Here is a 21,122-nt window from a genome sequence, read left to right as displayed (position 1 = left end):
TTTTCATCTAAGTCTTGTATTTATTCATTTTTTTTTAAAGTAGTTATGCGACGCTTGTTCATTCACGATTACAATTATAATTTCTTTTTTTTAGAATGTATAATATCTTTCTTTGTCAAAACAGTGCAGATAATTGAAGTATGTGGAGGAAGGGCATTCAAAGTGCAAGCTTATTGTTAGATGCTAGATGGCTGGCAGGATGCAAATGCTATTTCCAGCCTCAGCTTAATTGGGGAAAGGAAAGAATGAATTTCAGTTTTCATGCGCAAAACTGGTGTCTACAATTTTATTTATTTATTTTTTTTTTTTGATAAAACAATGCATGCTATTTTATTCATCATCCAAAAAGAGATTACATCAAGGCATCATGCCATATGATTTGTGAGACATCTTCAGGAAAAGAGTCCCACCAAATCACTAGCTCATCAATACACCATGACTGTCTTGCCAAACAATGGGCAACTGCATTGGCCATACGGCCTTTATGTTGAACTATAACTTTAGGAAATCTGTGTAACATCCGCTTGATTTCAGAAACCAAGTTTCCCCAAACAGACATTGACTCTTGTTCTTTGTTAAGTTCTTGGACCACCAGCAATGAATCACTTTCCACTTCTAACTCACTGATTCTCAAAGGAAAACAAATTTGGAGGCCTCTCAGAACTGCCAAGAACTCTATCTCGATTGGATCACTTACATCATGTTCTGGTTTGCTAGCTGTGAAGAGCACCTTCCCCCTCTCATCTCGAAGGACCATGCCCACGCCCGATCTGCATTGCTCATGGAATGTAGCACCATCGATGTTAAGCTTCAAAACTCCTGCAGGTGGAGGCTGCCAACGGCATTGAGGCATCAATCCTCTCTTTTGCTCATATGTTGCAGATAAGTGTTCTTGGTACAATGAAAGGGCATGGTCTATGGCCTGTTTTGGGGATAATTTCTTGTTCTCATACATGAGTTTATTTCTTCTGTACCATAAACCCCAAGCACAAAGGACCAAAGTCTCCATCTCTCCAGACTTATTTCTTCTTACCAATTCTTCCATAACTTGGACAAAATCTCGTGGAAAGCTATTGGAAGTTGAGCTGAAGCTGCAAAGACTCTTTGAAACTTGAACAATTGAGAATGGCATGATTTGTGTCCTCAATCTCCACTTGACACCATTTGCACATAGTATCTGTCACAACCTTCTTAGCTTGGAGATTTTTCAATGATGGTAACCCATTTTTGCACACCCTCCAAGCAAAAATTTTTACTCTATTAGGAACCTGCAGCTTCCAAATTCATTTCCACATTCTGCATTGCCCCACTCTAACTGACCCTTCACCCGACTGCCTCTCCTCATCAAAAGATGCAAACAATCTGTATGCACTCTTGACACTAAACAGTCCACTTTGCTCATGTTCCCAAACAAGACAATCGGGTCTTTGATCAAGAGTAAGCATCATATTCAGCACTTCATAAGCTTCCCTTGGTGGTAAGAATCTCCTCACCTTCTCTACATCCCACATGTTGGTATTACCATCTATCAATTCAGACACCTTCCAATTCAGCTGAGTTTGAGTAATTGAGTCTAGTGCAGGTACCAGTTTATGATTAGGCAACCAATAGTCAGTCCATATGTTAATAGCCTTCCCATCTCCTACTCTCCATCTGCACCCTTTTAATAAAAAAGACTTTGCTTCCCAAATACCCCTCCACACATAAGAAGGTTCAGATCCTAACTTAGCCTCCATGAAGCTAGAAGAAGAAAAATACCTGGCCTTATAGATCTTATGAAGCAGTGAGTCTTCCTCTTTAAGGATTCGCCAGCCCTGCTTAGCTAATAGTGCCATATTAAAACACCTCAAGTCCTTGAACCCCATCCCCTCGTGTGCCTTTGATTCACACAGCTTTCTCCAACTGATCCACCTTATTCTGTTTTCATCCTTCTTTTGTCCCCACCAAAACTTAGCAATTAGACTCTCCAGCTCAGAGCACAAAGAGAAAGGCAATTTAAAACAACTCATGATATAAGTAGGGATAGAGAGAGCCACGGCTTTGATAAGCACCTCTCTGCCCCCTTGTGATAAAAGCTTCTCCTTCCACCCTTGTAATTTTTGCCACACCTTACTCTTCAACACTGAAAAAGCTTGATATTTTCCTCTACCCACCATGGGAGGAAGTCCCAGATATTTATCATAAGATTGGTGCTGCTGAACTCCCCAGAACCGCATGATTTCTTCTTGTTGTCTAGAGGAAACATTTTTGCTAAATAACATGGAAGTCTTCTCTCTATTCACCATTTGGCCCGAGGCTTTTTCATAAACTTCCAGCAGATGAAGCATGTTTCTATTTGTCTGTAATGTAGCCCTACAAAATAAAACACTGTCATCTGCAAACATAAGGTGGTTTAGTTTTGGTGCACTCCTGCACACTCTAATCCCCTCCACTGCATCTTTTCTATCTGCTTCTTTGAGTGGAGAGATGAGCCCCTCTGTACAGAGAAGGAAAAGATAGGGAGAAAGGGGATCCCCTTGTCTTAAACCTCTCGTTGGATAGATAGGACCCTTTGGCTCACCATTCACCAGAATAGAAAAAGAGACAGATTTCACACAAAGCATTAACAACTCAATCCACTTAGCCCCAAACCCCATCTTCCTCATGACAGTTTCAAGATAGTCCCACTCAATGCGATCATAAGCCTTACTCATGTCAAGCTTAAGGGACATAAATCCCTTCTTTCCTTGCCTCTTCCTTCGAAGGAAATGCACTAATTCATAGGCAATGAGCACATTATCCGTTATTAACCTTCCAGGTACAAAAGCACTCTGAGAAGAGGAAATTAATTCGGGTAACACAACCTTAAGCCTGTTTGCTAGCACCTTTGACACCAATTTATATAAGACATTGCATAGACTGATTGGCCTCAAATAAGACACCACCTCAACCTTTCTCTTCTTAGGAATCAAAGTAACAAAAGTGTGATTTAACTGAGAAGGAAAACTACCAGTATTCAGAGCAATTAAAACAGCTTGTGTAACATCCCTTCCCACAACAGACCAGTATTTTTGAAAAAACAAAGGAGCCATACCATCTGGTCCAGGGGATTTTGTAGGCTTCATCTCCTTTAAAGCTGCTTCCACTTCTGCTTCCACAAACACCTCCTCTAGTCTTTGCTTCATCTCATTAGTCACCCTACCAACAAGGTTATCTAAAAACTGCATATTGCCTCTGTCAGTAGAAGCTGTGAATAGAGTATCAAAATAGTTGAGGATCACCTCATCTCTTGCATCTTCCACTTGCCAATTACCAGTAGCATCCCTAATGCCCCTTAACATATTATTTTTCTTTCTCTGTGTAGCCTTATGATGGAAAAAACTGGTATTTCTATCACCCTCAGCCAACCAAAGAGCTCGTGATCTTTGCCTCCACATAATCTCATTTCTCTTCAGCCATTTATGAACCTCAATTCTAGCTTTTTTTAGTTCTTCTTGCATAAGGCCCCTGGGATCAGAATCTTCAATCACCTTTAGGTGTAACTTTGCCTTTCTTAGATTTTTTTGAACATGGCCAAAGCTGTTTTTATTCCAACTTTCTAATTGTTCTCCACACCTTTTTATCTGTCTCATCACCCCCTACATTGTTCTTTCCCCAGATCCATCCCCCCAAGCTTTTTCAATAATAGTTTTACAACTCTTATCCTCCACCCATATTGCCTCAAAACGAAAGAGCCTCTTCCCTTTTCTTTGCATTCTGTTTGCCTGCAGCTGCAACTTAATTGGCACATGATCAGAATATGCCACACTACCATGGCTTACACAAGCCATAGTATATAAAGCCTTCCACTTTAGGTTTTCAAGCATCTATCCAACCTTTCACTAATGCAGTGAGCAGGTTCCCTTTTATTACACCAAGTAAATGGATTGCCCTGAAAACCCAAGTCCAACAGTTCACAGTCATCAATAACTTCACAAAAATCCTGCATCTGTTTATCAGTTCTATTTCTCCCACCACATTTCTCATTAGGACTTAACACCTCATTGAAATCACCCATCAATAACCATCCTTTATCACTTGGTACCTTTAATGATCTTAAAAGGCTCCAGGTTTCATGACGCCTACTAGAGTCAGGTTGACCATACACCCTAGTAAAATACCAAGGATCATCATCAGTGGTAGAGTCCTGAATAGATGCATGAATATGACTTCGAGAGAAATTCTTAATGACTATATTAACATCATTCTTCCACAGGAGAGCAATCCCTCCCCTCCTCCCCTCACTACTTACTGCCAAACAGTTCTCGTACCCCATCCTATACTTGAGATTTTCCATACCCTTCTCACTTAATTTGGTCTCTTGTAGGAACAAGTCCTTGGGACCTTCTTCCCTGACTAAATCAGAGAGAGCTCGAACGCCCCGTGGGTTCCCAAGCCCACGGGTGTTCCAACTAAGAAGAATCATTGGGTTCGGCAGGGCTGTTCAACAGCCTCTGCCGATAACAAATTATCTTGATCAATCTCAGACACCCTTGTCAGCTTAGCTTTCTTACTTCCACCAATTAGTGCAGTGTCACAACTACCACCTTCTATGGGACGTTTATTACCTGAACTCTCAGCATAAATACATGATTTCATACATGGATTACGAGCACGTTTTTTCCAAGTATTCCGAGTAGACCTTCTATTTTGTTGCACTGAAAGTTGATGGGCCTCATTTGATCCTTGAGCTGGAGAAAAGCTATCATCCACAAGGCCCACCGTGGCATTGTTTGCATGGCCATCTTTTACAATTCCGTGAAATCTGCCTCCCTCCGAATTTTGTGTAACGAATAGATCTTCATCCAATCTTATCGATGATAACGGAGACTTTTCGTGACAACTGTGCTCTTCCATCGTTCCCTCCTTTTCCTTATTTGTATTTTGAAAACAATCCCCGTGATCTAATCCTTCAACATTGCCTACAAACCCACTATCCATAACACCCTGCTCCGAAAAATCAACACCATTCCAATTTGAATTACAAGCGGCCGTCTTCCCTACTGGTACTGCACCTCCACCATTTTCGCCACCCTCCCCCTCCGTATGCTTCCCCATCTCCGCTTGCGTGCTCTTTACTGTCGAGTCATACTCTTGCTGAGAATAAAACCGAAGACGACGACCTCCGACGTCCGCTCGAAGCCAGCTACCAAACTGTTTTGGCACTCCCTTGACAGTTTTGATTTGACATTCGACACCATCATGTATAATTCTTCCGCACTGCAAACAGAAACGCGGCAACTTCTCATATTTGATTGGAACCCAAATTTTTACCCCTTGCAATGTAATAGTACGTCCCCTGGCTAGAGGCTTCTTCAAGTCCATCAGAATTTTTACTCTAAGGAATTTACCCCACCCCACGTTGTCTTCATCCGCCTCCACTTCCTTCACCTCCCCTATAGAATTTCCCAGCTTCCTCCCACACTCCCTGGACATCCCTACCAATGGCAAGTTATGGAACTGGACCCACAAAACTGCTTTATCGAAAGATATCTTATTCAATGGGGTAAACCCATCAAATGCATTCATCACAAACATATATTCCCATCAAAAAGCCATGGCCTACCACTCTCTACCCGATTCTTATCTGCATGGGTAGCAAACGTGATAATGAAGATATTCCTCCCTATCTCTGTGAACACCGCAGGTTTACTCAGTCTCCAAACCTTAGCCATTGTATTTTCTACAATATTCTTCCCGAGCTGTCTCTCGGACCATATTTTACTAATCAAACTGCGATCACCCTTACGTAGAATCTCTGGTATCCCCTCCCCCTCAATATCAATAGCCGCACCTTCTTCCTCATTCAACTGAAAATTCTCCAACATCTCCTGGAGATCCTCCATAGCTACACCTCACTCCTTCTCGTTTCCGAACTCACAACACCACCTCTATTTTCTAGAGAGAAAAATAGAGAGGCGACTTCTTTGTATATAATTAATTAGGTTGGAGGATTCTTTACAATATTCCAATTTGGAGGAAAATCTTGTACTAATATCAAGAACAACGTTAATTTCCTCCAAATTAAATTGGATAAGTCTACAATTGAATTGACGGGGGAGCTAATATTAACGTGTTTTATGATTTGAATTGGGAAAGATGAGATTAGTTAAAATGAAAGTTGAAAAATAAATAAATATTGTTAGAATATTATTTTTTAATATATTATTATTTTGAAATTTGAAAAAGAAAAAAAAAATCTATTCATCATCATTTTTTCCATTATCTTATGATGTGACATTAGATAATAGATTCACAAATAAAATATAATAAATAATTTTCAATCATATAATGTCACATAATGGGATGATAAGAGAATGATGAGAATTAGGATGATAAGTAACATTACTCTTGAAAAAATTGAATTGTTTATTATATTTTATGTGAAATTTTATAAAAATTATAATGATGAAGTAAGTTGAGAGTCTTTCTCAATCCAAACGGATCTTGCTATGGGATCTCATTCCCTTGTATCTCTTAGTGCCCAACTGCATATGTTACTTTTTTCCTGTAACACTCCATATTTTAGTGTATTTTTAATGAATGAATTATTTTTAATGATTCAGAATTTATTCTCTTGTTTTAAAATTATTAGATTTTTAATTGGAATGTTTTTATGATTTTTAATTCATGAAAAGTATTTTTGAAGTGCTTTCCTTAAATTAATTATTGTTATGCGTTTAAATTTCTTCTCAAATTAAATTAATTTATTATTGGGTTTAATTATTATTAGTGTTTTATTTTATGTATTTTTTTTTATGCTGAAGAGTTAAATTCCGTGGGAGTAACAGAACACGTCGCATGATTCCTTTTTCATGCATACATTTTCATCCCCTTTCCTCTAGGTTTTCCGTTTACTATTTATATCTTCTATATATATATATATATATATATATATATATATATATACTTATATGGTTAAGCAACTTAACCCTAGACTAAGTGCCGCTCGGTTCCCTCTCACAGAAGACCATTGTTCTCTGTAAAAACACCAAACCAAAGCCTCGGTCTGCAACAACAACCGCCACCGCAGAGCCATTTTCGTACAGCAACTCCACCATACACAGTCTGCCGGTACCTCAGCCACCCCGAGTCCACCACGCCAACCATGCCCAGCCGCACGAAACTGTCGCCCAGCTCCCTTGAAGCCTCTGTTTCAAGCCTTGCCTTCCTCTGTTTTGGTAGCCGAAAACAGAGCAGTTCAGCCCCTCAAGCAGCCGAAATCTCCTCCTCCGGAAGCTCCTCCTGGTGGTGACCCCACAAAAACTACCGGCGAGGACTCCCCCGTCACCCTGGTCCGCCACACGCCGCCTTAGTTTTTCCCACAGTATGCTCAGGCCACTCCTGTTGGGGTTCTCTTCTCTCGATCTCTCCCTCGTTCTCTCACCGTGTGTCCCTCTCTCGTCTCTCTCTCTTGCTCTCGCAGTTAGTGACCAAGCGCCACCCTCGTCCGCCGTAGCCAGCCCTAGCTCCATGCCGTCGTGCTCCCCCCACCTCTCCGTAAGTGCTTCCGCCGCACTGTGTGAAGTATTTTTTTTTTCTGTGTACTTACATATATATATATGCGGATGTATACGTAAAACCATTTTTTTTGGTGTAAATATATATATATATATATGTGTGTGTGTGTATATATATACGGATGTAATCAATTTTCTGGTGTAAATTTATATATATATGTATATATATATACGGATGTATACGTAAATTATGTTAACTTAATAGTAGGAAATAATATTGTTTTGTTTTTATTTTCTGTCCTCTTATAGTACGCCTCCAAGGTTAGTGTTTAGGGTGTTAGCTTAATTAAGTTTATGTTATGTACTTCGGATTTGAAATCATGAGTATATTGCGTGGGTTGTAAAGTATGTTTTATTTAAGCTTAGACGCATGGATTTATTTTGTTAAATGGGTATTTTTTTTTAATAGGGCTTATATTCTATTGGAATAGTTAGTAAGTAGACTGATAAGTAACACTTAAAAAGAATATTTTAAAATATCCTTTTAAAATAATATCTTTGTTTTATTATTATTTAAACAAAAGTATGAGTTTCTAATTATAATGATTTTCTTATAGTTATGTTACTTTGTATTATAAATTATAGTAAGATCTCTTTCGTAAATAAGTTAGAATTAAATGTTTAGTTGAAGTTAGATATTGATGAGTTTAGAAAGTGATGTGGGTATTTTTGAGAATAATGAGAAGTTTGAGTTTGAGGAATTAAAAATGGATTATTTTAGAAGTTGTAGGCTTGAATATCGAAATACGTGATTGATTGGAAATTTACGTGATTATCTTATAGGTGACGATTAATTTTGTTCGGCATTGTTGAGGAAATTTTCGAAAAGTTAAGAAATCCAGGTAAGCGGGGTTCCTATGCTAGATTTGCATAAAAAGAAATGAACTGAGGTTGGTTTGTAAAAATGTGCATGTTGTTTTAAAAAGAAAAAGTGAAAAACAACCTCAGTATATGTTTTGCATTCCCTCATGAGATACGTATGAAAGAGAAAAGAAATGTTTTTGACATGAAATGTGTAGACATGAGCAATATTTGACATGTTTCTGAAATATGCAAAAGAGCGAATATGATATCATTGAAATTTTTATGCATGTGATATGAAATGATTTGGATCTATTTTTAATCAAATAGAAATGATATGAATATGTTTCGCACGTGTTTTGATATGATATAGATATAATAAAACTTTGGCATACTTATCTGTTCTGAATATGGTTCTGATATGAAGATACTGTTCACGTGATATGGTTGGTACCACCATGATATGATATGAGTGCACCCACTTTGGAAACAAAGTGGTCTTTTTACGTGTTCTTTCCTGTGTGCACACTCGGGGCTCCGAGATTGAAAAAGGGGAAGTTCACCACATGATACTGCCTGGTTTGGCCACCGGGGATAGCACAACCCTACAACGGGGGGTTAAACATGGTATATGATATGATATGATAAGATAAAGATGTTCAGTTATGTTATGCCAAAGCGTTTCTGAATGTGAAATGGATCCTTAAATATGAATTGTTGATTTTGAGTATGAAAAGATTGAAAAGTCGCTCTGATTTTCCGATAATACATTTTTATGAGATCTGCATATAAAAATAAAATGTTTTTGTTTCTGCATACTGAACTTTCTGAAAAGGGCTCATGTTTACATACTAGTATATGTTCTCTGCTTACTGAGTTGTTGATAACTCGCCCCTTATCTCCACCATCTTTTTCAGATGATTTGAATGTTTCAGTTGAGGATCAAGAATATAGAGCATGGGTGAGAAGAGTTAAGAATGATGGTTTAAGTATAGAAGGTTTATATGGGTATTGAAAATTTTCATTCAGTAAACTTGTTGTGTTCTGATGTTATGATTTGTTGGGAGATTGACGTTTATATTAAGACTTTGTAATGCCTTAGAATAGCTATTCTGGAGTAAGTGATGTAAATATATGAGTATTTTGTGCGATAGAGAAAAATTAGAGTATGTACTATGTGGAAGAAAAATGATTTTTAAGTGACATGAGTTAACTCTCCGGACCCTCGGGGACGGGGCGTTACATTTCCAGTGACTGCATGTGTTAAGTGTGACTCCCCCAAATTCCGCTTGGGATCGGACGGACATTTGAAGTGTCGAGACATGCAACACAAGGTTACCTGCCCCTGTTCATGACATATAAGATGCAATATTCCTAACATGCATCTATCATTATGTAATATTCGCAGCGGACAATTTTTTTCTTTAGCAATACTATGCACCAAACGAAAATATCTCAAATACTTAAAACATACTTCATACTTAACGACATACTAAACAACTAAGATCACAATAATAGTCCATAAGGTTGTGATCAAAAGAGTGCTGGAGATTGAACTCCACCAATACAAGTAGTAATCTGAGGTAACTATTGAAATACCATCTACGTCGCACCGTCGCTTAGTCGGCCGTTTCCAGTTGGTCGATTCCCGGTTCTCCTTCAGATCCTATAACAAAATCTACCATTCGGGGGGAATGGTAGTTGGGACTACCATAGTGAGATTTGATTACAAATCTCAGCAAGTTAACGGAAAACTTCCACATAGGTTAATGATGCATGCATGGCAGTAAAAGCATGAATGCATAATCAAATCATAAGTAATCATAGCATAACTTGACATACAACATAACATAACTGGCATAACTTAAACTGAAACTGAAGCTTAGCATGAACATGACTTGAAACATAGCATGAACGTGAGCTTGAAATATAACATGGACTTAAAACATAACATGAACGTGAACATGCATAATTTGAACATGAACTTGAGCATGACATAACATAAATGTGAACTTGGAACATAACGTAAATGTGAACATAACATAACATGAACTTGAAACATATTCTTGTCTCATGGGATTACCATGATTGCGTGAACGTAAACTTGAATGTAACATAACGTGAATTTGAAACATGACTTGAACGTGAAATACATGAACTTGAAATCTTATTCAATAGACTTAATCATTAAAGTGACCATATGGGTGCTACACAGGTCCCCTTGAGCCGTGTGTCCCTGCCGATTACCGCATCACATCACAGGTTTCTAAACCAGCTGTGAGTGCGTTAATACGTACTCCACAGTTGTTGTGGCCCCACGTATTCTACGTGTCACAATTGCTGTGTCTCACGTAGTGTATGCTCCACAGTTGTTGTAGCCCCATACTTCATGCTCCACAGTTGTTGTGGCCCCATGACTTATTTGTTTGTGCCACACTTGCTGTGGACACACGTAACGTAATGTGTGGCACCATCAGCGTTAGTGCCTGGCGCGCTCCGGTGACCAGCTAATTAGGCCCCATTCGCAACCTCTTGACTGTGCTTTGTCAACCCAGAGAATTTCACACCTATTTAGACACTCCAGCGTGAACAAAGGAGTTCCACTAGGATATTACCCCATCCTAGCGCTTAGGGTCGTGATTGACATGAATAACTTAACTGGCATACATGACATTTCGTAACGTGACGTAATATGATCGTGACATAAAAGACAAAAGTCCTGACGTAGCATAACATGACATGAACATAAGATGACAGACATGACATACTTCAAGACATAAATGTAACAGAATACATTTCATAACATGGCATACATGTGACATGCAAGCAACATTTCGTAACATGGCATACCATATAACAGATAACATTTCATAGCATGGTGTAACATGTGACAGTGAATCTTACATGACATGAAATACATGTAACAGATGGCATACTTAACTTAACATGACATGCTTGCAATGTATAGGAATACGTGACAGAATATCTTTTGTAACAGATGAATAATTTATGACAGAATAAATTCTGTGTAACAGATAAATATGTAATGACTTGGCATGGCACATATGATAACATGCATACATACAATTTAGTTCCCTTACTTATCACTCATACACATTAAACTGATAGTAAGTTAAAAGCTAACTTATCTCGATCGTCGCGTTCTACTAGAATAAAGCGCGAAACACGAGGAACTGTAAAAGGTTATTCTAAAAGTTAGAAATTAATTACTAACAATTAGAAATGTGAAAAGAGCCAACTTAGAGTAAAATTACCATTTTACCCTCTACATGTGGGCAAATGACCATTTTACCCCCCTAACTTAAGGATTTGATATCCTAATTCCAAAAAATTACCAAAATTTACATTCCTCATGTAAATTTTGTCCCAAACTCAAATCTCAACTCAGAAAAATTTAAAACCAATCACAACTATGAAAAACTCACTATGGCCAAAACCTACATAGGCCATTTGTCTTATTTTGGTTGCAATTCTTTCAAGTTCCAAAACTCATGAATAAACCAAAATCTTGTAACAAAGATCTTCCTATCCTAAGTTTAAAAACACCCTTAAAACTATCCACTAAGAAAAAGCTAATTATCAATACCAAACTTTTTGTAAAAAGACCCAAACTTTTTAACAAAAAGTAAACCTTAAATCACAAGTTTTGACCTTAATAAAAACATCTCCAAGAATTCCAAAAAATCAAATCTTACTTCTAACATATTCATAACATCATCCTAAGATCAAACATGCTTTAAAACATCAAACAAAACTCACTAAAAAACACAAAACAACACTTGGAGTTTTTGGTTTTAAACTTAGTCCAAAACAGAAACTGATTTTCCCAACTAACTATGATCAATCTCTTGATCCATGGCTTAAAGACATATGATCTTCAAACTAACACATCACATGGTTTAAAAATGTGTCCTAAAGAAGATCCAACCATCAAACTTAAAATCACTTGGCTAAAATTTAATAAAACATGAATCTAACTCAAAAACATCAAAGTTTAGGCCTAACCGAAATCCTCTTGCATAGAAAATCATATCATTAAAAATAATACTAAATACCTTCGAAATAACATCCTAACATGTATATAAGAGGCTTAGGATCCTCATATAAAAATATCAAAGCCTTTGGAATAAGATTAAACCACGAAATATTCAAACTTTCACCAAACAGAAACTGTTTTTCCACTTCCAGTTTTCAAGTTTCTAACTCTAAGCAAATCTATCATCAAAAGCTTTATTCATGCAACAAAACCTCAATGAATATTCATAAACACATGTTAACAACACTCCATAAAATTTTCGGACCAAGATAAGTCCATTAGCTTGGTCAAAACTTCCAAAACATAACATACTCTCCAGTTTCACGCCCAGAATGACCTTTCCATGGTTAAAAATACTTTTGACCGACCAAATGAGAATGGAATGAGACTAATAATATATACACGGAAACTAGACTCAAAGACGAACAACTTATGTGAAGGAATCATCGTGCGAAAATACTTACAAAGGGTCGTAAATGGCCACGCAAAAAGTCTCAGAAATCTGCCCGAGAGAGCTCTTTTGGGTTTCTCTCTAGGAACGGGAGAAAGAAGTGATAAAATGGAGAGAAGTATGTCTTGCACGACTTTAGACTTCTGGAGGGAGAAGTTATGGTTTAAAGGGGGTTTGGTTAGGGTTTGAGATACAATCAAGCCCAAAATCAATTTTTCTTGGCCCAATCAAATTCCCAAGGTTTAAAAGGTTGAATAATGATGTCATAACAAGGATTTGATTAATTAATAGCATGTGGAAGTGATTTAATCAAGTGATTAAACACAATGCTAGAAATCGGATTAAAAAGGGTTTGGAGGCCAACTTTAGGGTTTGGGAAAACCATTTAGGGTTTTGGTTTCAACCAAGCTTTTGAGGTTTCAATTGGATTCCAATCATTTAGGGTTTTGATAGGGTTGAAACCCTCTTTGGTCTGGCACAATTTGGTTGAACAGATGAAACACAACTTTGCTTAGGTGGCATGATCTCACACCTTGATTCCTTCACAAATCTATCTAATGGTTCTTCTTTGTGTCAAGTGTCTAATACCATTCACTAAGTGTGGCTAAAATCTTGCCAAGTGTCCAAATAAAACTTTTCTAACCTAATTTGGACATTCCACACTGTGATTTTGAAAACACTGCAATGGGTGCGCTTATCGAGGTTACTATTCACTCCAAAAAAAATACATAATAAACTTAGTACTAAAAATTTCTAAATATTCATATTAACTTATAGTGAAAATCGTTTAACGAAATTCAACCCCGAAGTGCTCCTAAAAATAATTTCACAATTTTCAACAGACGTTTCGTCCGGAATTATGAAAATAAGTTATTGCGCCATAAAATGCTAAATAATCCTCTGAGTCTAATCGCGTAGACCATAACGCATTCTAACACTTCTAACTATCTCAAATAATTAAACTCATATTACTAGCACCATAGTGAGTGATAACACTGACTATGTTGACAGACTAAAACCTATGCGATTGGTCGATTCGTAAAAACTTATGAGGTTTTCACGAGATTCCTAAAGTCAATAGAAATTCCACCAATGAATTTCTAGCGGGCTGTTACATTAAGAATTGAAGTTAGATTTTAAAGAAACATATACTGCCCTTCATTCTCATAATATAATCTCTTTTTTATATTTTGGATCAATTTCAATTTTGGTTTGACTAATAATTAGGGTTAATCTCATATAATTATATGATATTATATATGGAAGATATTACAAATATAAAAATATATGAAGATATCAGTGGTAGTTAGATAAAATATTTGAAATGAATAAAAATATATTAAAAAAATATTTAAATAATATAGAGAAAATAAATAAATAAATTGTTGTATGGTATATTGTAAAACTCAATATATAAAATAAAAAAAGTAAGTCAAAGGCCAAGTGAGAGCCTCATTGGCATGATATATTTAAAAAATAGGATAATAAAACTATTGAGAGTGCTCTACGGACCTTACACGCAGCCACCTATAGAAATACAAGAACTTATGTGAAGTATACAATTATTTCCAAAAACACTAATGCTAATGCACTCAAATTATCTCTTTCAGTTTCCTCCGTAGTCAATCTCCAGAGCTAGTTTGCCATGTCTTCCCCAATCACCCCAACCGTGATGCTCCGTTGAAGTTTGCACTACAAAATTTTATCTTTATCTATGCCCACTCACTCACGAGGGTGGTTATAGAAAGATTTTGTGTTGAATCTAGTTGGGGACGCGTTTCGTATTCCTGCTCACGACTTCCAATAACCTGTAACAAGAAGATGAGTGGGGCTCGGTGTGGTGGGCGATACATCTGATGCCTAAATCAGAATGATGCAGAGAGAGAGAGAGAGAGCCTTAATTTTGAGGTGATAGTTCAGAAGTTACCTTAGGCGTGTTCTTTGACCTCTATTTATATGGACTGTGTGTGTGATGAGAATGGCTTGCCTCGTGACTTGATATTCTCTAATCCTTGCTAGATTGCAAATTGTTAGGGTTTCAAAACGACTGTTATGCCAAAGGGCAGTCAATACATTGGGTGAATGTTATGAGCAGATATCACACCTGGGATTTCTTGTTTGAATTCCACACTGGCGCATTTCAGGCAGTTGGACCTTTGGTTCATACTGAAATGAGATACATTCTAGAGTTAAAATATCTTACTCAATCTTCCTAATTACAAAACTTACTAACTTAGGGCCAATTTTGCAAAGTTAGTTATTACAAAACTTACTAACTTAGGGCCAATTTTGCAAAGTTACCCCTCAACTTATGGAAAATTACAAATTTGTCCCTAAAAATAAGGATTTTGCAAATAAATTCCAAAACTTTCCGATTTCATCCTAAATCCCAATATGAACTTAGAAATTTTTAAAACTAATCCCAACTATGCAAACTTTCTCTTGGTTAATTCATGTATAGGCTAAAATCTTGGGTTTTGTTGCGACTTGGTCATTTAACACTCTAACATGCTTAAACCGAAAATAACAATACTAAAATCACATCCTTAGTTCTAAAATCATGCTAAAACACTAAATCACACATTCCATAAAGACTTGGTCTCACTATATCAAAGAAAATCCCAAAACATCAAGATTAGGTCAAATCAAACCAACTCTTGATGTTCTCGGTCCAACACTTTCATATCAACTCTAATGACTCTAAAAGTTCATAAATAACACTTCTAGCATGTTCATCATTTAAACCTAAATGATCGCATACTTGACTAATCAACCAAAAATGACAAAACACGGCATAGAACAATCTGTTTGCATAGAAACTTAGAAACCGACATGCATGCTTTTGGACTAGAAACAAAGTGACTAGATCCTTGATTTTCATGAGATAACTCTTGAAAGAATACAACCATATACCTCACATTCAAGTTCTAGTTAGATCTAAGCATCAAATCTAGCATGTCATAGAAAAATTTCATCAATACAATCTATCAAATCTTAGAGCCTCTAGATTGAGCTTAAAACAAACTTTTGCATGTTCATCATCTTTCTAACAAATATCTAAATCATAACTCTTTAAAAATATATTCTAAATTCATAGACCAAAGCCTCAAGAACAACATCTATAACATCAAAGGCATAAAACCAAGATCCTAGAGCTAAAATCACAAACTAAGCCAAACAAAAATTTGTTTTGAACCAATCGATTTTCTACCTCTATGAAATCATTCAAAATGCTTTTATAGAAATCCTAATATGCTTGACTCATACCATAAACATTCATATAATCATATTAACACTTCATCATAGCAAGATATACCCAATATTTCACCAAAAGTTTCATAAGACTTTCAAAGCTCATCATAAATACTAAAACTGTCAAATCTGAACCTTTCCACCAATAACACTAACTTTCATCCATCCGAATTTCAAGAAAATTTCACCAACACACACCCACGTAAATTAGACTTAATTCTAGATAAAGGGAAAGATGGTAGAGCTCAAGAAAATACTTACAAAAGGTTGGAACACAAGGAGAAAAAATTGTCCAATTCTGGTCTCTCTAGCTGTGACGACCAAGACTTTCTAGGCCTTTGTGTAAATTATTATTTTTAGAGCTCAAGAGAGTTTCGACCCTTGTAGGAAATTAGGGTTTTTGAACCCCAATGAAATTAGGGCTCATGCCCAACTTAAGGTTTATGCATGGTGTTTGACATCCAATGAGGTTATGTATAGGGCTTGATGAATCTAGATGGCAATAAGAGAAAAGAGGTGAGAAGGAGCTAAGTTTTGGCTTACACGCCTATCATAGGAAAATTTGGCACCTTTTTGCCATGTGTCACGCATGCATGAAGATCTTTGCTTGTGGAAGGAAGCTTTTGACACATGTCACTATGGGGTAGGAAACTAGAAGGAAATGATTAGGAATATGGGAAAGTGGAACTAAGAAAGGCCAAAGGTCATGGATGACAACAATGGAGGAGCAAAAAGGTTGCTTTTTGCCAAGTGTCTTCCATGCATGAAGGTAGGCAAAAAGGTTTTCTTGGGAAGAAGCAAGATCAAGCTTGGAGGGAGGCTACACGCCCAAGGCTTCTAGAAGGATGTTTTGTGTAGGAAATCCCTTGAAGTGGATGGCTAGGGCAAGGGTCTTTGTGCCAAAAAGGACCAATCACTTGTTTGTCCAAAAGTGTGGTGAAAAGTAAATCTTCTAGGGTTTCGGTAGCCCATGTAATGCACACACCATTGTAAGAGATGGATGGAAATTTGAGTTTAGTAAAAGACATTAGCCATAAGATACATTGAATCAAGATAAGAAAAGAGAGGGCAAAAGAGGAAGTGAGGTTCGGTTGGGGAAAGGAGGACGCCTCATGCTAGAAGATATTTTAGGGTTTCCAACTTGAGCTAATGATGAGCTAGAGGAAGAAGGTAGTAGGGCTACACGCCACTTAGCAATCATGCATGAGCTTGCTTCATCTAAGAAAGCCCTTGAGTGTCTATAAAATGGGAAGAGCCGAAAACCCTAAGACCCTTTTGGCCATCTTTGTGTTTTGCTCTTGTAAGTTTCGGTCACCCTCTTTCTTCTAAGTATCCATCAGTTTCTCACCATCCAAACAACCCATTGAGAGTAAGGAAAGTGAAGGGACACTTGCAAGAAGAAGACCTAGAAGGTATGAAACCAACTTCTCTTTTGTTACCCACACACACACACGACTTCAAGGAAGAGAGGTCTCGATTTTGAGTCAAGTTCATCTAGAACTTATGCTCTCACACACGCACACTTGAACTAGAAGAAGAAAGTTCATGTTTGAGGAAAATGGGTCATGGCACTAGTAAGTAGTAGCTAGGGTTTGTATTGAAGGCAAGTTTTGGATTTTAAAGAGGGAAGGGTTCAAAAACTTGGATTTTCTTGGAAAGAAAAAGGTGTAAGAAATACTATACATGAAAACTTGGTTAGGGTTTTTCTTGAGCAAGGATTCTAACTAGTATTGTTTATGATTTTTCAGTTTGCTATTATTAAAAATACATTTCGGATTTTTGTAAGTATACCTCTAACTTGTACTTGGGATATTTTATGCATATGGTTTGTGAACTTGTTGGTTGATTCCATTTTTGTATGATTGTTTGGAACTTGATGTTCCTCCATGTGTTATGAACTTCTTTGTTATGATTATTTTAAAGCATGATGGAAATGGTTTAAGGGAGATGCGTATGATATGAAAAAGGGAGTAAGAATGCCATGTTAGGGTTCAGTTTCTACTATGTTTGTCTATGCATGAATGGTTGTCACTCAAATGTTTTAGTATGGGACTAAACTCAAGAAAATATTTTCCATAACCACAAGGAAAGGTTTCAGCCACCTATGAGAAATTATTTATTAATTTTTATTCAATACATTAGAAGATTCCAAGTTCATGATAATTGATTTTAATGCATGTCTACTAAGATAAGAGGTTTCAACTAACCTCTTGAATGAAAGCATGATCATTGGAGTCTAAAGATTGAGGTGTGACGAATGATGTTTGGTTACGTTAGGGTCCTATGTGTTTCGGCCCTTACATGATGAAGATTGAAATGTATGTCTTTGATTGGTTCGTATGTCTTGAATTGTTATAAGAGAACATATTCCATGTTCTAATATTTTCAAGCTATAACGGAATATGCATTGCATGTATGGATGCTTTACTTTATAATGAACAATCGGCATTCATGGTTATGATGAAGCATTGTGGTATTTCATGTGTCTCATGAAAGTTTTATGGTCCATTGTCATGTCACATGCATTGAGATTGTGAAAACCCTTTTTGAAAGGAAAATAATCTTTTTAAAAAGTAAAATTTTTATCACGATCCCAAATGCTGGGACGGAGGAATGTCCTAGTAGAACTCCTCTGTCCTCTCAAGAGTATTTAAAATTGAGAGATACCCCTGGGTAGATAAAGTACTGTCGGCAAATCTCGAATGGTACCTAAAAGAAAAAGATACTGGAGCGGAATTGCACCTAAAGCTAGTGGGTACACCTACAGTGTAGGTAAAATGCGAGCTACCGTATATGAAAGACAAGACGTAGTCACCTTAGTCAAAGTGGTCAATGATTGATGCGGTAACTAGCGGAGAACACACAGTGCATAGGGGAGTCATGAGGTATCCAATGTTATATTATGATATGATATATTATAAGTCAAGAAAAGTTACGGGCTGATAAGTATGAAACTACGTTGAACTATAACTTACGTTGAAACTACGTTATCTATAAACTGGTTCTCAATACATTGGTAAATAACATAACATCATAAAAATCAAAATAAGACAAATGGCCTATGTAGGTTTCGGCCATAGTGAGTTTTAAATAGTTGTGATTGGTTTTAAATTTTTCTGAGTTGAGATTTGAGTTTGGGACAAAATTTACATGAGGAATGTAAATTTTGGTAATTTTTTGGAATTAGGATATCAAATCCTTAAGTTAGGGGGTAAAATGGTCATTCGTCCACATGTAGAGGGTAAAATGGTAATTTTACTCTAGGTTGTCTCTTTTCACATTTATAATTGTTAGTAATTGATTTCTAACTTTTATAATAACCTTTTACAGTTCCTCGTGTTTCGCACTTTATTCTAGTAGAACGTGACGATCGAGGTAAGTTAGCTTTTAACTTACTATCAGTTTAATGTGTATGAGTGATAAGTAAGGGAACTAAATTGTATGTATGCATGTTATCATATGTGCCATGCCAAGTCATTACATATTTATCTGTTACACAGAATTTATTCTGTCATGAATTATTCATCTGTTACAAAAGATATTCTGTCACGTATTCCTATACATTGCAAGCATGTCATGTTAAGTTAAGTATGCCATCTGTTACATGTATTTCATGTCATGTAAGATTCACTATCACATGTTACACCATGTTATGAAATGTTGTCTGTTATATGGTATGCCATGTTACGAAATGTTGCATGTTACATGTATGCCATGTTATGAAATGTATTCTGTTACATTTATGTCTTGAAGTATGTCATGTCTGTCATCTTATGTTCATGTCATGTTATGCTACGTCAGGACTTTTGTCTTTTATGTCACGATCATGTTACGTCACGTTACGAAATGTCATGTATGCCAGTGAAATGTCATGTATGCCAGTTAAGTTATTCATGTCAATCACGACCCTAAGCGCTAGGATGAGGTAATATCCTAGTGGAACTCTTTTGTTCACGCTGGAGTGTCTAAATAGGTATGAAATTTCCTGGGTTGACAAAGTACAGTCAACAGGTTGCGAATGAGGCCTAATTAGCTGGTCACCGGAGCGCGCCAGACACTAACGCCGATGGTGCCACACATTACGTTACGTGTGTCCACAGCAAGTGTGGCACAAACAAATAAGTCATGGGGCCACAACAACTGTGGAGCATACACTACGTGAGACACAGCAATTGTGACACGTAGAATACGTGGGGCCACAACAATTATGGAGTATGTATTAACGCACTCACAGCTGGTATAGAAACCTATGATGTGATGCGGTAATCGGCAGGGACACACGGCTCAAGGGGACCTGTGTAGCACCCATATGGTCACTTTAATGATTAAGTCTATTGAATAAGATTTCAAGTTCATGTATTTCACGTTCAAGTCATGTTTCAAGTTCACGTATGTTACGTTCAAGTTTATGTTCACCCAATCATGGTAATCCCATGAGACAAGAATATGTTTCAAGTTCATGTTATGTTATGTTCACATTTGCGTTATGTTCCAAGTTCACATTTATGTTATGTCATGCTCAAGTTCATGTTCAAATTATGCATGTTCATGTTCACGTTATGTTTTAAGTCCATGTTATATTTCAAGTTCACGTTCATGCTATGTTTCAACTCACGTTGATGCTAAGCTTCAGTTTCAGTTTAAGTTATGCCAGTTATGTTATGTTGTATGTCAAGTTATGCTATGATTATTTATGATTTGATTATGCATTCATGCTTTTACTGCCATGCATGCGTCATTAACCTGTGTGGAAGTTTTCCGTTAACTTGCTGAGATTTGTAATCAAATCTCACTATGGTAGTCCCAACTACCATTCCTCCCGAATAGTAGATTTTGTTATAGGATCTGAAGGAGAACCAGGAATCGACCAACTGGAAATGGCCAACTAAGCGACGGTGCGACGTAGATGGTATTACAATAGTTACCTTAGATTACTACTTGTATTGGTGGAGTTCAATCTCCAACACTCTTTTGATCATAACCTTATGGACTATTATTGTGATCTTAGTTATTTAGTATGTCG

At 36.9% G+C, this 21,122-nt stretch overlaps 1 protein-coding gene across 1 annotated transcript; it reads right to left on the bottom strand.

Moving 5' to 3' along the window:
* Nucleotides 1–352: 352 nt before the first annotated feature.
* On the bottom strand, nt 353–1,132 carry LOC118348595. The gene has a single exon (XM_035690630.1). It carries the CDS (start codon nt 1,130–1,132, stop codon nt 353–355), a length of 780 nt encoding a protein of 259 aa, XP_035546523.1.
* Nucleotides 1,133–21,122: the final 19,990 nt, after the last annotated feature.

This window comes from Juglans regia, chromosome 1 (genome assembly GCF_001411555.2).
Source record: "Juglans regia cultivar Chandler chromosome 1, Walnut 2.0, whole genome shotgun sequence".
NCBI lineage: Eukaryota > Viridiplantae > Streptophyta > Magnoliopsida > Fagales > Juglandaceae > Juglans > Juglans regia.
This window is presented reverse-complemented; position numbering and strand designations above follow the sequence as displayed.

Excerpts from the sequence above, each read along its gene's own strand:
- LOC118348595 (XM_035690630.1), bottom strand. The coding sequence starts at position 1,132 with ATGCCATTCTCAATTGTTCAAGTTTCAAAGAGTCTTTGCAGCTTCAGC.